Source organism: Stenella coeruleoalba, assembly GCF_951394435.1.
Source record: "Stenella coeruleoalba genome assembly, chromosome: 20".
Taxonomy (NCBI): domain Eukaryota; kingdom Metazoa; phylum Chordata; class Mammalia; order Artiodactyla; family Delphinidae; genus Stenella; species Stenella coeruleoalba.
This window is the reverse complement of record NC_137166.1, coordinates 56,256,647-56,273,705: the sequence shown is the minus strand read 5'-3', so window position 1 is coordinate 56,273,705 and position 17,059 is coordinate 56,256,647. Positions and strand designations below refer to the sequence as shown.

Genomic DNA, 17,059 nt, shown 5'->3' with positions numbered 1-17,059 from the left:
AAGTGGCCACACCCTCAGCATTACACGCCGATGTGGGCTTGCCAGGGAAGCAGTTCTGTCCCGCGGGGTGTGGCGGTGCTTCCGAGGGAGGTTTCTCTGTTTAACGTAGAGTGGCAGTTCTCGGGTGGCGGTGAGTGTGCCCCAAAGGTAGCGTCTGGCGATGTCTGGAGCCGTTTTTAGTTCTCAGGACCGGGGGTGGGTTGCACCTGGCATCTAGTTGGTAAACGCCAGGGATGCTGCTCGATGCCCTACCGTGCACAGGACAGCCCCCTTGCCCACCACAAAGGATTATCCTGCCCCAAAGTTCCACAGTGCTGAGGATGAAACACCTGCCCTGGGGACGTGTGAGCCGTCCTTTCTGGGTGACGCTCTACCGCCACCTAGTGAGCTCCAGGGGACGTTCAAGGGAATGGCAGGGAGGTGGGTTGAGATCCTGCTCTCCCGGTGCTGCCGAATTCACTAAACTCACCAGTCGGGGAACTTCTACTCAGTGACCTCAGGTCAGGAATTCTGTGACTTGTAGCTTAGAGGATCAGACCTGACATGGCTTCACACCACACACACCCCCAACATTACCCACCTGCAGAGTGTGAGGAGTGGGTAGAAGGGAGTGCTCCATCACATGACACGGGGAAAGGATCCAACTGGAGAAAATGACAACGGAAGAGCCCAGAGTCATCCAGGAGGCAGCATGTGCCCACCCTGGGTCCCCACCCCGTGGCCAGACGTACTAGGTCAGGGCGATGTCCCTGGATTTGCCAGTGGTCGCCTTCCAGGAGATGCTCCCTGTCCTCTTGCTCTGCCTTCCGGGGGCGCAAATATAAAAAGAAATGTGCATGCAACTATGCATCATACTTTAGATCCCACATATAAGTGATGCCACATGGTATTTGTCTTTCTCCTGATTTACTTCATTTAGTATGATCACCCATGTAGCTGCAAATGACATTATTTCATTCTTTCTTATGGCTGAGTAATACTCCAGTGTATACGCGTACCACATCTTTATCCTCTCCTCTGTTGATGGACATTTAGATTGTTTCCCTGTCTTGGCTATTGTTAATAGTGCTGCTGTGAACATTGGGGTGCACATGTCTTTTCCAATTAGAGTTTTCTCTGGATTACTAATTGACTTTGTGACACCAGACAGACAAATGTCAACATCCATCGGCCTCTGTTTCCTTATCTGTAAAATAGGGAAACTATTACCTACCTCTTGGGGTTGGTTTGAGGGAGAGACTGTGGTAGACCAGTTGTTCTTTACTACACTAAGCAATAAATTCAGCTTTGTGTTTATATCTCAGATGTTGAATGATAGTCACATCCTCCTTTGAAATTCAGATATGTGCTTTAAAAAACCAGCAGATCTGTGTTATCAAAATTTGGGGGCACTTTTAAGGACCTAAGTCCTCCCTCCTCTGCTCTGGAATCACACCCACATTGATCAAGAAGGCCACCGGAGGGACTTCCCTGGTGGTGCAGTATTTAAGAATCCGCCTGTCAACGCAGGGGACATGGGTTCGATCTGTGGTCCAGGAATATCCCACATGCCGTGGAGCAACTAAGCCCGTGTACCACAACTACTGAGCCCACGTGCCACAACTACTGAAGCCTGCACGCCTAGAGCCCGTGCTCTGCAGCAAGAGAAGCCACCACAGTGAGAAGCCCGCGCACCACAATGAAGAGTAGCCCCCGCTCGCCACAAGAGAAACCCCACATGCAGCAATGAAGACCCAACGCAGCCAAAAAAAAAAAAAGAAGGCCACTGGATGCTTTTTCCAAATGCTCAGTGTTTATTTGATTCTCTCTCCATGCCCTCTGGTAGGACAGACATTTCACAGATACTGAGGTCCTATGACATGAAGTTCACAAGCCTACCTCAGGCAAATGCAATGACCAAGTTAAAGTGGACACACAAGAATCACTACCTATGAGGGCTTTATGAGAATCAGAAATCATTATCCATCTTTGAAAAGGAACCCCTGGGCACAGCTGGACCCTAGAAGTTTCCTCCATCAGAGTGAGTGTGGGTGGGGAGGGTTTTTACGTCTTCAGTTTTTCCACCAGTACCGGTCATCTTCCGCAAAAGAATACCAACCGTCACCAATTACAATGTGCGGCTTGAGTCGCTCTAGCTCCTCCAGAAGCCTTCTTATTCGAGCAGGGTATTGCCATTTCCACAGCCTGGGGAGCAAAAAGGGGACTTACTACTCTGAGAATTTGCTTCTGACGCTTCTCCCTTCCTCAGAATTCCTGGACACCCCACCAAGGGGCTGAAACCTCCTCTTGCACTTTTTTTTTTAATTTTTGGCCACACCACACGGCATGTGGGATATTAGGTCCCTGGCCAGATATCAAACCCCCATCCCCAGCACTGGAAGCACGGAGTCTTAACCACTGGATCGCCAGGGAAGTCCCTCCTCTTGTATTCTTGAGGAGAAACAGCGTGTTCCCCATAGAATGAAAGTCAGTCCCTCCTTGTAAAGGAGCCCTTTACAGGGCAGACGCTACACTGAGTTTTTACAGGCACCTGTCCCTCATAGCTATCTGAAGAGACAGACATGGTTATTTCATCCATTCACGAACTCCTTCCTGAGAACTGACTTTGTGCCAGGTCCTGTTACAGGGTTTAGAGGCACAGTGATGAACAAGGCAAAATCCCCACCATCATGAAGCTTATATTCTGGGAGAGAGAAACAGGTATCCAAATAGACACATGGTATTGTCCCCATTTGACAGATGAGGAAACAGCCTCCTGAAAGGTCCATTAGTAAAATCTAGGTCTGCCTCTTCTCATCTTTACCTGCTAAGTCCCCTAAGTCACAACCTTATCTCATCAAAGGCTCCATTGCCTCGTGAGTCACCGACACAAATATGCCCCTTTTCAACACAGCCTTCTGCCTTTTCAGCTCACTCGCTGAAGTGATCGCTGAAACCGTTCTCTTTGGCTGCATCAAGATCTCCAAATCCACTGAGCCATGCTTTCCAATCCACCCTCCCCCTCGGATTTCACACCACAACCATCGCGTTCTTTCTGGTGGCGTCCATCAGTCAAAACTTGACCCCTGGATAAATCCACCTGCTGTACGCTGGACCATACAGGAGAAACCAGTTAGTCAACCGGGAAGTTTGCTACTGATATAAATACATCACAATCGACCACAAGGGGCCTTCTGTGCTGCCACAAGTTTTATGTTTCTCCAGTCAGGTCTTTACTTCCCTCAATCACAGCTGTACTTCTTCACCTCCAGGGGTGCCCTGAGCTTCTATTTTGTCTACAAACATGAGGTGCTAAGCAGCAAATACTTTTTCTATCGTCAAAATTAATTCTACACCGGGTCACTCTCTCTTACTCTTTTGTTTCCTTCTTGGTGTTTACCACCTGCAGTAATCCTGAACATTAAAAACATTTAATGGTGGGAAAATACACATAACCTTTACCATCTGAACCATTTTTCATCGTACAGGTCAGTGGCACTCAGTCCATCCACACTGTTGAGCAACCATCAGCACTGTCCATCCTTATAACTCTTTTCATCTCCACCAGCTGAAACTCTGTCCCCGTTAAACGCTAACTCCCCGTCTCCCGCTCCCCAGGCCCCCACCATTCCACTTTCTGTCTCTGTGGATCTGATGAGTCTAGGGACCTCACCTAAGTAGTATCATGTCGTATTTGTCTTTCTGTTACTGGCTTATTTCACCAAGCATAGTGTCCTCAAGGTTCTTCCACGTTGTAGCATGTGTCAATTTCCTTCCTTTTTAGGCCGAATAATATTTTATGGTATGGACAGACCACACGTCATTTATCCATTCACCCATCAGTAGATACCTGGGTTGCTTCCACCTCTTGGCTATTGTGAATAATGCTGCTACGGACACAGATGTGCAAATATCTCTTCGAAAACCTGCTTTCAATTTTGTTGGGTGTATACCCACAAGTGGGATGGCTGGATCCTATGGTAATTCCAGTTTTAGGGGTTTTTTTGGAAGATAAACATTTTATTTGTATGTCATCCCTCCACGCTCCCCAAACCCATCCCCAGAGGAAACCCCAGGGTACCAGGCACTGTACCCACCCTGTATCCACAGCACCCCAGGCGGTGCCTGGAACACGGTGGGCACTTAGCGGTTGGATAAAGATCTGGTTGATGACACAAGGTCTCAGCTTCTCAGATCCACTGCTTCTCCGCCAATTAGTGTGCCTTAGCAGAAGGAGGTTCGTATTTCAGAAGACATCGCCGGGGACTTACCCGATGGTTTGTAGATTAGATGTGGGTTGTGCAAAGGCCGAACACAGCTTTGTCATCCCTCTGGGACCGAAATTGTTCTGCATCAGGTTTAGGCTGGTCAGGTGCTGATTGCAGGAGAGGGCAGAGGAGAGGGCCTCACAGCCATTGGAGGTCAGTCCACATGTCTCCAACCTTTAGAGAGCACAGCACAGCCAAGGAATGACCCCAAGATCCGGATCCCTCCTTCAACACGTTTGACTTCCACCACAACTTTAAAATCACAGCGGGGGGCTTCCCTGGTGGCACAGTGGTTGAGAATCCACCAGCCAATACAGGGGACATGGGTTCGAGCCCTAGTCCAGGAAGATCCCACATGCCATGGAGCAACTAAGCCCGTGCACCACAACTACTGAGCCTGTGCTCTAGAGCCCGCGAGCCACAACTACTGAAACCCGCGAGCCACAACTACTGAAACCCGCGAGCTACGACTACTGAGCCCACGTGCCTAGAGCCCATGCTCCGCAACAAAAGAAGCCACCGCAATGAGAAGCCTGCACACCACAAAGAGTAGCCCCCACTTGCCACAACTAGAGAAAGCCTGCACACAGCAACAAAGACCCAATGCAGCCAAAAATAAATACCACAACGGAATACTACTCAGCCATGAAAAAGAACAAAATCTTGCCACTTGCAGCAACATGGGTGGACCTGGAGTGTATTATGCATAGTGAAGTAAGTCAGACAGAGAAAGACAAACACTGTATGTTTTCACTTAAATGTGGAATCTAAAAAATAATGAATGAAGAAAACAAATAGAGTCATAGGCACAGAGAAAAAAACCAGTGGTGGGGGAGGGGCAATAGAGAAGTAGGGGATTAAGAGGTACAACTAGGTATAAAATAAATCAGCAGCAGGACTTCCCTGGTGGTCCCCTGGTTAAGAATCTACCTTCCCAATTTTTTCAGATTCCACATGTATGCGTTAATATATGATATTTGGTTTTCTCTTTATGACTTACTTCAGTCTGTAGGACAGTCTCTAGGTCCATCCACATCTCTACAAATGACCCAATTTCATTTCTTTTTATGGCTGAGTAATATTCCACTGTATATATGTGCCACGTCTTCTTTATCCATTCATCTGTTGATGGACACTTAGGTTGCTTCCACGTCCTGGCTATTGTAAATAGTGCTGCAATGAACATTGGGGTGCATGTGTCTTTGATTTACAGTTTTCTCTGGGTATATGCCCAGGAGTGGGATTGCTGGGTCATATGGTAGCTCTATTTTTAGTTTTTTAAGGAACCTCCATACTGTTCTCCATACTGGCTGTATCAATTTACATTCCCATCAGCAGTGCAAGAGGGTTCATTTTACTCCACACCCTCTCCAGCATTTATTGTTTGTAGAAACAATGTAGTTTTAAAAAAATATTTATTTATTTATTTTTGGCTGCATTGTGTCTTCGTCGCTATGCGTGGGCTTCCTCTAGTTGCGGTGAGCGGGGGCTGCTCTTTGTTGCTGTGCGTGTGCTTCTCATTGTGGTGGCTTCTCTTGTTGCAGAGCATGGGCTCTAGGTGTGCGGGCTTCAGTAGATGTGGCATGCAGGCTTAGGTGCTCCACGGCATGTGGGATCTTCCCGGACCAGGGATTGAACCCATGTCTCCTGCATTGGCAGGCAGATTCTTAACCACTGCACCACCAGGGAAGTCCCAAAACAGTGTACTTTAATTAAAAAATACTTTATTGCTAAAAAATGTTAATCTTCTGAGCCTTCATCAAGTCATCAAAGTTCACCAATCTGGAATTAACAGATACAAGCTACTGTATATAAAATAGGTAACCAACAAGGACCTACTGTATAGCGCAGGGAATATGCTCAATATCCTGTAATAACCTATAAGGGAAAAGAATCTGAAAAATAGTTATATGTATAATGTATAACTGACTCACTTTGCTGTATACCTGAAACTAACACAACATTGTAAATGAACTATATTTCAGTTAAAAAATTAGAAAGTAAAAAAAAAGCTCATTGCTCACAGATCACCATCACAAATATAATAAAAATGAAAAAGTTTGAAACATTGGGAGAATCACCAAAATGTGACAGAGACACAAAGTGAGAAAATGTTGGAAAAATGGCACTGATAGACTTGTTTGATGCAGGGTTGCCACAAACCTTCCATTTGTGAAAAACACAGTATCTGGGAAGAACAATAAAATGAGGTCTGCCTGTAGTCTACTTTCTGTCTTTATGGATTTGCCCATTCTGGATATTTCATAGAAATGGAATCATACAACATGTGACCTTTTGTATTTGGCTTATTTCACTTTAGCCTAATGTCTTCAACGTTCATCCACATTGTAGCATGTGTCAGTGCTTCAGTTCTTTTTTTAAAAAATTTTTTATTTTACATTATATTGTTGATTTATTGACACAATGTTGTGTTAGTTTCAGGTGTACAGCAGTGATTCAATTGTGTATATATATATAATATATATATATATATTATATATATATATCCATTCTTTTTCAGATTCTTTTCCCATATAGGTTATTATAGAATATTGAGTAGCATTCCCTGTGCTGTACAGTAGGTCCTTGTTGGATATTATATATATATATATATATATATATATATATATATATTAGTGTGTATATGTTAATCCCAAACTTGTAATTTATCCCTGCCCGCCATGTTTCCCCTTTAGTAACGATGTTTGTTTTCTATGTGAGTCTGTTTCTTTTTCATAAGTTCATTTGTATCCTTTTTTTTAGATTCCACATATAAGCCATATCATATGGTATTTGTCTGTCTCTGTCTGAATTCCTTCACTTAGTATGACCATCTCTAGGTCCATCCATGTTGCAGCAAATGGCACTATTTCATTCTTGTTTTATGGCTGAGTAATATTCCATTGTATGTACTGGCACACTGTTTTAAACAAGCCTCTGGGGTGATTCTGATGCTTACTAGGGTTTGAGAACCAGCCATGTCATCATTTGCTCTTTGGTCCACCTTTCTCACTAGACCATAATTGCAGCCACTCCATGGTCCATATATGTCCATACCTCCACCATTTGGCACTGTGCTCAGCACACATGGGTTTTCCAGTAAACATGCATCTATTTAGTTCTCACTACCTCCAGACCCTGTTCTCAAGCGTTGGCTATTTAATTCATCCACATAAAGGAGCCCAGTTGGAATTTGTGCCTCAGTCTGTTACTCTGCCGTGGTTGTATGCTGTCTAATTTGATGGAATTGTGAAAATCAGAACACGGTCTTTGTTCAAGCGACTTAACGTTTGGGTCCCCTTCACTCTGTGCCCAGCCCTCAAAGAGGTGATCCCAGGAACGTACCCAAGTCTCCTCAGAGAATTCTTCTGTTTCAATCCCTCACACAGCGCTGCAATCCCGTGGTCACCCAGGGCATTGGCGGCTAGATCCAGGCTCTTCAGGTGTTGACTTCTTGTGATGACATAGGACAGATTCTTGCAGCAAGCGGCAGTGAGACGGCACTTTACCAATCTGCAAGAGGAAGGAAGTGGGGGTCGGTGGGGGAGAGAGAGCGTGAGAGAGAGAGAGATGGAGAGAGAGAGAGAGAGAGATGAAGAGAGAGAGATGAAGACAGAAAGAGATGAATAGATATAGAGAGATGGAGAGAGAGAGGGAGAGAGAGGTTGAGATGAAGAGGAGAGAGATGGAGATTATTGAGCGAGATTTAGAGAGAGAGACAATATCTCTCCTTTTGAGGAGAGCGCCACAGTGGGATAAGGTTCAGAAACATTAGTAGAGATTCCCCTTGTTCCTTCCTAACTGGGGATCTTTCTGTCCATCCCTGTGAACAGCTTAGGACAGTTTATCATCTCAAGAGACAGATAATAGCAGAGGGTGGGGAAAGTTTTTGAAGAGACTGGAGGCGTCTTCAGACAAAGAAATGAGCTATCAGAGCATTCTTTTCACCTGAAAATGAGATAAACATTCTCCCTGGTGGAGGGCAGGGAGAGAGATGGAAAAAAACGCCAGTAGAAATTGGTAGAGCCTCTGACAAAGGGACAGAGTCCTGAGAGGGACAGAAAAGATGATAGAAGTCACTGAAACATTAGGTAGGGTTTGGGATCCAAAAGGAGAAGGGGTCTTGTGTGTCTGTTCCCAGGAGGAGTGGGAGAGGGTGGAAATGGCCCCTTCAGTAGTGACTATATGAGTCATCTGAGTAGACATGACAGAAACAGCTCCGGAGTCTCACATCATCAACTTAGTGTGCTCAGCACAGAATGATCCCACTGGGTCCATCTCCATGAGGCATTCACATCAAGAACGAGGAAGGAGGGCTTCCCTGGTGGTGCAGTGGTTAAGAATCCACCTGCCAATGCAGGGGACATGGGTTTGATCCCTGGTCTGGGAGGATCCCACATGCCATGGAGCAACTAAGCCTATGAGCCACAACTACTGAAGCCTGCACGCCACAACTACTGAAGCCCGTGCACCACAACTACTGAAGCCCATGTGCCTAGAGCCCATGTTCTGCAACAAGAGAAGCCACCGCAATGAGAAGCCTGCACAAAGCAAAGAAGAGTAGCCCCCACTCGCAACAACTAGAGGAAGCCCGCATGCGGCAACGAAGACCCAACGCAGCCAAAAATAAATTTAAAAAAAGAAAAAGAAAAAAGAACGAGGAAGGACTCACTTGTGAAGACCAGGTGGGAATGAACAAGTCTTAGAGGCCAGTATGGACCAATGGTGATGGTGAGGACCAGAAAATCTCCCAGCACTTAAGTGCAACCCCAAAGAAATGGCATCTCCAATGGACTAAGCTGAATTTTCTATACCATGCAGCATTAGGGCTCAAAATGCCAATTCCATGAAAAGAAATAGAAGAATTAATACTTGGGGGCTACTCAGAGGTTTGTGTACTATGATCTCTATCCAATTCCTTTCGTTTACTTATTTTTGGGGAGGGAGAGCTCTCAAAGTGGTCCCACGTTTTGGTCCACTAACTCTACCTTTGTAATCGATCATAAGAAAAGGCTATCAAGCACACAGAGTTTGATAAGGGACACATGACTAAAACACTGGACATAAGCTTTTGGGGATTTTATTTATTAAAATTTTATTTTTTGGCCACACCACTTGGCATGTGGGATCCTAGTTCCCTGACCAGGGATTGAACCCGTACCCCCTGCAGTGGAAGCACAAAGTCGTAACCACTGGATCGCCAGGGAAGTCCCAGCTCTGGGGGGTTTTAAAAGTTATTATGCACCATTAAATGGAATACCATATCGTGCTTCATTTATTATTATGATTTGCTTATCCTCAAGGACAGAACGTGAGACCCAAGCAAGGTTTATGGTCCTTGGGAGTTTTAGTTCCCCCTGGTGTATGATTGGTGGGGGAACTGCAGAAATATTGAGAAGCACATGCCTGCCACATGGTAAGAATACCTGAAGTGGAAACTGCTAGGATCCTTTCTTTGTGACACATTCAATACTGCTTATGCATCCGGGAGACATTAACTGAAATATTGAGTGATTATTGCTTGGTTTCAAGCTTAGAGATTTATTTCTGTTCATTGAGGTCCTTTAATTTTTTCTAGTTGGTTTAGTGATGGAATACTCCTAGTACATAAAAATGTTCCAATAGGGGTGAAGAAATTTGAGCCCCAGAGAGAAAAGGGATTGAGAGATAGACAGCTGCCCCCCTCCCCCTCCACCCCACAAACAGAAAGAATAGCTGAAGATTAACCTGGTGCAAGATGTTCTAAAAAGTAAAGAGGTTTTAGAGATCAAGCATGTCCTAGAATCCCACAGATCCTTCCACGGGGCTCCCGTTCAGAATACTTTCTCTTTCCTTCCCATACTCACTGCAGTGTCAACACATCAACTTACGCAGAGTGTCCACTGGAAAGAATGAGCCTCAGTCGACCCTAGAACTCATTTGTGGTACCATCGCTCTTGACATTCTAGAACCTCAGGCCCCCCCATGGTAGAGTTGATCCCCAACAACCAGGGAAACTTACTCAAGGTCCTGGAGGAGACAAGACGGCTCCATCATGACCTCACACAGAAGGTTCATCCCGTCATCTTCCAAGGGGTTCATGCTAAGGCTCAGATGCGTCAGATGTCTGTTGCCCATGAGTGCAAACGCAAGAAAGCCACAGCCAGCCACATCCAGGTTGCACGCGTTTAATCTGCAGGGCACACACAGGGAAAGAGGACGGTCATACATGTTCCTCAGTGTGACCTCACGTGAGCAACTCCCCTCGGCCTCAGTTTTCTCCTCCTGTGGGTGTCAGGGATGGGATGACCTTGGAACACCTGGCACAGTGCACGTGCTGGATGCTACTCAAAATCCATCTTTTTAAAATTTTCCTCCATGCTCAGTGCATTCGCTTCCTGTGGCTGCTGTAACAAGTGGCCACAAACTTAGTGTTTTAAAAACACACCTATGTTATCTCACGGTTTTGGAGGTCAGGGTCTCACTGGTCTGGAAATCAAGGTGTCAGCAGGGCTGTGTTCCTTCTGGGGAGAATCTGTTCCCTTGCCTTTTCCAGCTGTTAGAAGCTGCCCCCATGCCTTAGATCTCGATCTCCAGCCAGCAACTGTTATCACTCTGTTATCACCCCTCCACCTGTGAGTCTCCTACCTCCTTCTTTCCTCTGAAGGACATGTGTGATTACATGGGGACCACCCAGATAATCTAGGAGAATCTTCCCATCTCAAGATTATTTTTAAAATTTTTTTCTTTTGCTCTTTTATTCTATTCTATTTTATTTTTACTTTGGCTGCACCGCACGTCTTGAGGGATCTTAGTTCCCTGACCGGGGATCAAACCTCCGCCCCCTGCAGTGGAAGCATGGAGTCCTGACCACTGGACCGCCAGGGAAGTCCCTCAGGATTCTTAACTTAATCACACTGCAAAGTCCTTTTTACCACGTAAGGTAACATATTCATAGGTTCCGGGGATTAGGACACGGACATCTTGGCGAGGGGGTGGTGCCCACTAGTCTCTCTACACTGCTATCTCCCCATACTTACTCACTGGGGAACCTTAGAACTCGTCGTAAGGTAGACATATGAATCAAAGTTATATGCTTCAACAGAATTTCTGGCTACAGGTACACCATTAATGCACGAATATTTTCCCCTCACGTGACGTTGTTGGTGGACTAATGGGTCAAAGAGGTGAAACGGCAGAGCTGGTTGTCGGCCCTGAGCAGGGCTGACAGTCTCACATTCTTACCGTCAAACCAAAGATTTCTGATGGAAGAGTCTGGCAACACGAGGGGGCAGTATTTAAAACAGTGACAGGGACACCTACACCTACTGTAAAATAGCTAGGGTACGCAGCACCCCCAGATATGTGTGGGTGTCACACACACTTTCTGGCTAATAATCCTACATCACCAGTACCCTCGTCTAAAAATCTCATCTCTCTCTTTTTTTTTTTTTGGCCACACGTCACGTGGGATCTTAGTTCCTTGACTGGGGATCAAACCAGTGCACCCTGCATTGGAAGTACAGAGTCTTAACCACTGGACCGCCAGGGAAGTACTGAAAAATCTCATTATTCATGGACTCTGCATTCCTGAATCCGCCTCCTTGCGAACACTGGTGTCCCCAAAAACCGATATTTTCAAATCAATAATGTGCAGAGCAGAGAAAAATTTGAGTTGTCGGTTGCACATGCTCCTAGCTGAGGTTGGAATTTTTCAGCTGTCCCACCATAAACAGGCATCCTTTTCACGGTCCAGTTAACGCCATGATTTTTTGCATTTTTGTGTTTTTTTTGGTTGTTGGTGGTGACTTCATTGTTTAAAATGGCCCCCAAGGGTAGTGCTAAGGTGCTGTCTAGTGTCCTAAGGGTAAGAAGGCTGGGATGTGCTTTATGGAGAAAACATATGTATCACATAAGCTTCCTTCAGGGAGGAGATCTAGTGCTGTGGGCTGTGAGTTCAATGTTAATGAATCAATAACATGCATTAAATAAAGTGTCTTTAAAAAGAAACACACAAAACAAGGTTATGTATTGATTGGTTGAAGAAAATGTGACACAAGTGAACTTACCTATGAAACAGAGACAGACACACAGACATAGAGAACAGACTTGTGCTTGCCAAGGGGGAGGGAGGCTGGGGGAGGGATGGATTGGGAGCTTGGGATTAGCAGATGTAAGCTATTATCTGTAGGATGGATAAACAACAAGGTTCTACTGTATAGCACAGGGAACTATATTCAGTATCCTGTGATAAACCATAATGAAAAAGAATATATATATGTATAAATGAATCACTTTGCTATACAGCAGATATTAACACAACAATATAAATCAACTATACTTGAATAAAATAAATTTAAAAAAATGTGACCAGCGGCTCCCAGGAACCTAACCCTGTATTCCCCCCAGGAGCAATGGTTCAGTATTCGCTAATTCAGCATTTGCTAATTCAGTATTCACGGCAACTTTACAGAACACAACTGCCACCAGTAATGAGAATCGGCTGTATTTGGATAAATGAGGACTTCCCACTGTAAGAGAACACAGAGGCAGAGGTGGAATTTTCCACGGAAGGATGAAATATAGACGCTCTCAGGAGGAGCAGGATGTGGCACTTATCAGGTCCCTTCGTCCTGACAATTTCCACGTTCCCCACTGCTTTCTGCTCTTTGTAATAAAGCTACGAATCCTCGCAGGGCAGCGAGTTGGACTCACATCAGCCTCTGTAGACCACAGTTGGGAAGTTTCACGGCTCGACACAGCAGATTCATGCCTTCACTCCCCAGGCTGTTTCCTGACAGGTACAGGTGTGTCAAGCTCTGGTTCTTGGTGAGAGCCGAGGCCAGATGCTGGCAGTCAGTGGCTGTGAGGCCGCAGTTCCCCAGTCTGCAAGGAGAGAGTCCCAGAAAGGCAATGATATCTATTCTTAGATTTCCATCTCTCCCTCCCTTGCAAGGAAGGGAGAGAAAGGTCACCCCCATAGCCGACACGCCCTGGCAGATATCTGGTGATGTCACATCATGTCCGTGTTTAACTTGCAAGCTCAACTCCAGTGATTCAGTCCCCAAATTGCACTCTGAAAGAATGAAATAATGCCATTTGCAGCAACAAGGATGGACCTAGAGATGGTCATACTGAGTGAAGTAAGACAGAGAGAGACAAATATCATATGATATTGCTTATATGTGGAATCTTAAAAGAAAAGATACAAATGAATTTACAAAACAAATATGACTCACAGACATAGAAAACAAACTTATGGTTACCAAAGGGGAAAGGTGGCGGAGAGGGATAAATTAGGAGTTTGGGATTAACAGATATGGACTACTGTATATAAAATAGATAACAAATAAGGACCTACTGTACAGCACAGGGAACTCTACTCAATGTCTTGTAATAATCTACACGGGAAAAGAATCTGAAAAAGAATATATATATGTGTATATACATACGTATATATACCTACACATATATATACATATATACATGTACATTTTTATCTGAATCACTTTGTTGTACACCCAAAACTAACACAACATTGTAAATCAACTATACTTCAAATCAAAACAAAACAGAACAAAGTAAAACAAAAATACTACTCTAAATATCGTGGGTGATTAAATCTTCCATCAACCACCATGGGCAGCGCCTGGGCAAAGCAAATCTCTCTATCTGGCTGTTTTACTGTGGTGTGAGGTTTTGCAGAGATGGGTGACTTCCCTATTTAGAAGGACTTAACATTTAATACACTATGACCCACAGATACAAACTAGATAGTCCACCACTTTAGCAAAGCTTAAGAAGCAACAGTACTTGAAAATGAGAGTTTAATAGTACTTCTCTCATGGGATTGTGACAAAATTAGATGAATTGACACATCTGACGTGCTTAGAGCAGTGCAATGCCCATAGCAAGCACTTCCGCTGTATTATTGGTGGTGGTTCCTTTCGATGAAGGAAGAAATGCTTGCTGGGTTGGACTTGAAAGGGATCAGGACAGGCCACCTCAAAAATATGCTACTTTGACTTAAACAGTATTTTGAGCTGGAGGCAATTAAGAAAAACCAGACACAGGAGGAGCTCTCTGCCCTCCACCTATCTGCCTGAAAGCAGGGCACACATTTCCCCCACTTCCTGTACCAGGGAAAGAACAACCTTTATCACAGAGATAGAGGTGGCACTGAGGCAAGTCTTCCTAGAACCCTTATTTTCTATTAGTTTCCCCCATTTACTTCCTAGTCACCTTCCCATAATTTATCAGCCCATAGAAGCCCCAAACCCCTTTCCTTTGTCTAGTCACTTCTCCGCAATTCATTACCTTTTGTTAAAATGATATATAAGCTCCCGAGTCTAACTGCTTCTTCGGGATTTTCACTTTCTTTCCGTGAAGGCCCCACGCGCGTTAAAAAAAATTAACATCAATAAAATTTGTATACCTTTTCTCCTGCAAATCTGTCCATTGTCTGTTTAATTTGCAGGCCCCAGATACTGATCATAAGAGTGCAGAATAAAGTTTTTCTCCCCCACCCCTCCACAGGTTGATGGCTAGAAGGTATGTTGGCTTCCACTGTGATTTTTTTTCCCCCTTCTGGGCTTGAAAGGGTAATTAGTGCCACTTGGTTTTCAACTTTTGCTCGGATTCAGAACCAAACTCCCACTGAAGGAGGATGCTCCTGCCATGGCACGCTTTGGGAATGGTGGGGAGAAACAACCTTGTCCGAATTGTGGGATGTCAAGGAGGAAATTCCCAGGTAACAGAGCAGTTCCCTAGGTATCAAACGGGAGCTCAGAGTTTAGTTGTGCCTTTTATTCCCTGTGTGACCTGAGACAAGAGACTTCCCTTCTTCTGGATTCTGTTTTCCTTACCAGCAAGTGGGAGGAAAAAATTCCCAGCTGGTAGGTTTCTTGTGAAAATGATGTTAACGGGAGAGAACACTTAGCACAGAGCCTGGCGCTTAAGGATGCCATAGATGGCAGCTGAACCACAATCCTACGTCTCTTTGGGATTTGGGCATTGGAGAAAGTTTCAAGTATATAGTACAGTGTTGTTAACTGTAATCTGAATGCTGTATGTTAGATCCCCAGAACTTATTCCTCTTATAACTGGAAGTTTATACCCTTTGACACATAGCTCCCCATTTCCCCACTCCCAGCCTCTGGCAACCTCCATTCTACTCTGTTTCTGCAAGTTCAGCTTCTGCTCTGGTCTTTTATATCCGTTTGGAGTCAGTAGCAAAGACACAGATGTTAGTTTTTGGGTCTTTCTCCAACCTCCACATTGGGCTCTCCCACGAGGTCCCATCTCCCATTCTAACCCTCGGCTTACTCAGCCAATTCCCCTCCCTTTTCCCACAGACTTGGATGATCTCAAGAGAAGATAACTCTGGTGAACAGAGTTCAACTCACATAAGCTTCTGCAGGGTGCACTGTGTGACCTTCAAGGCATCACAGAGAGACTTTATGCTCTGGTCCGTCACCTTATTTCCTGCCAGGCTCAGGGATTTCAGGCTGATGGACGTAACAAGCATTTGGGCGATCACCTGACAACAGGTGTGGGTTAATTCACAGTGATCCAACCTGCAGAGACAGGCAACGGGAGACACATCCTCACCTCTTCCCGGAAGCAAGCCATTTCCCCTCCTTCCCTGCACGGCAGCCACTCTGTCCATTTGGCCGGTTCCTGGATGCTGTTTGCTCCGGCCTGAGGGTCTGAGCATTTGCTGTTTCTGTTTGCAACACCCCTTCTCAGCCCAGCCCCAGGTCTTTTTGTGGTTCAATTTTCCATTCACTCTCCGGAGTGTCATTTCTTCTGAGTAAGCGAGTCTCACTACCTTCCTTAACTATGCCTGCCCTTCCCTACCCAACCCCATCCTCTTGCTTCAGTATTATTTTATTCATAGCAATTATCAAAAGCTGACATCTCATATATTTATCTGACATGTAACATTGTGTATCAGGTGTAACTTGATATATTTATACATTGCAATATGTATACATTGATTTGATACATTCATATATTGCAATATGATTGCCAATGTAGCAGTAGCTATAACCTTTATCACATCACGCGTTATCATTTCTTTTTTTTTGTTTTTGGTGGGAATAATTAAGATCTAGTCTCCTGGCAATTTTGATGTTTATAATACAATACTGGGGCATCTATAATCATTATACTGTGCATTAGATCTCCAGGACCTATCTATCTATTGGCAAGTTGGTACCCTTAAATAGTATATCCTCTAGGCCTGATGTGTCACGTAATCTGCCGTTTTGCAAGTAGCTTTACCATCTGAAACATGGAGATAACCGCTACCAATCACAGTGGTGCTTGTGAGGATTAAAAGAGTAAATACCGCAGCCAGGCATTGCTCTAATTGTGCAAACCTGTTCTTGCTTTTACCTGGATGCAGAGTTGGACTACATTTCACAGCCTGCCTTGCAGTGAGTATGATCACAGAACTGAGTTCCTGCTAAGAGAAATATGAGGGGAAGTGATTTGAACCACTTCTGGGTCAGGTCCATAAGACCTCCAGGTTTCCCCAAGCTCCCTCTGCTTCTATAAGCAGACTGCCTGTGCCCAGCAGGGTCTTGGAAGCTGCGTGTTAACAGTAGGACCTGGGCTTCCCTGGTGGAGCAGTGGTTAGGAATCCGCCTGCCAATGCAGGGGACACAGGTTTGAGCCCTGGTCCACGAAGATCCCACATGCCGCAGAGCAACTAAGCCCGTGCACCACAACTACTGAGCCTGCGCTCTAGAGCCCGAGAGCCACAACTACTGAGCCCGTGTGCCACAACTGCTGAAGCTCGCACGCCTAGAGCCCGTGCTCCACAACAA

The 17,059-nt window shown here is 45.1% G+C and overlaps 1 protein-coding gene across 1 annotated transcript in view; it reads right to left on the bottom strand.

The window, feature by feature from the left end:
- Positions 1–1,790: 1,790 nt before the first annotated feature.
- Positions 1,791–17,059, bottom strand: part of NLRP5 (NLR family pyrin domain containing 5) — a 28,931-nt gene continuing 13,662 nt past the window's right edge. The window contains exons 6-11 of the mRNA XM_079906686.1: positions 15,632–15,802; positions 12,942–13,112; positions 10,249–10,419; positions 7,593–7,760; positions 4,251–4,421; positions 1,791–2,184 (exon numbers count right to left, since the gene is read on the bottom strand). Coding sequence (XP_079762812.1) covers positions 2,052–2,184; positions 4,251–4,421; positions 7,593–7,760; positions 10,249–10,419; positions 12,942–13,112; positions 15,632–15,802 — 985 coding nt within the window. The 3' untranslated portion in view covers positions 1,791–2,051. The remainder of the gene's footprint in view (positions 2,185–4,250; positions 4,422–7,592; positions 7,761–10,248; positions 10,420–12,941; positions 13,113–15,631; positions 15,803–17,059) is intronic.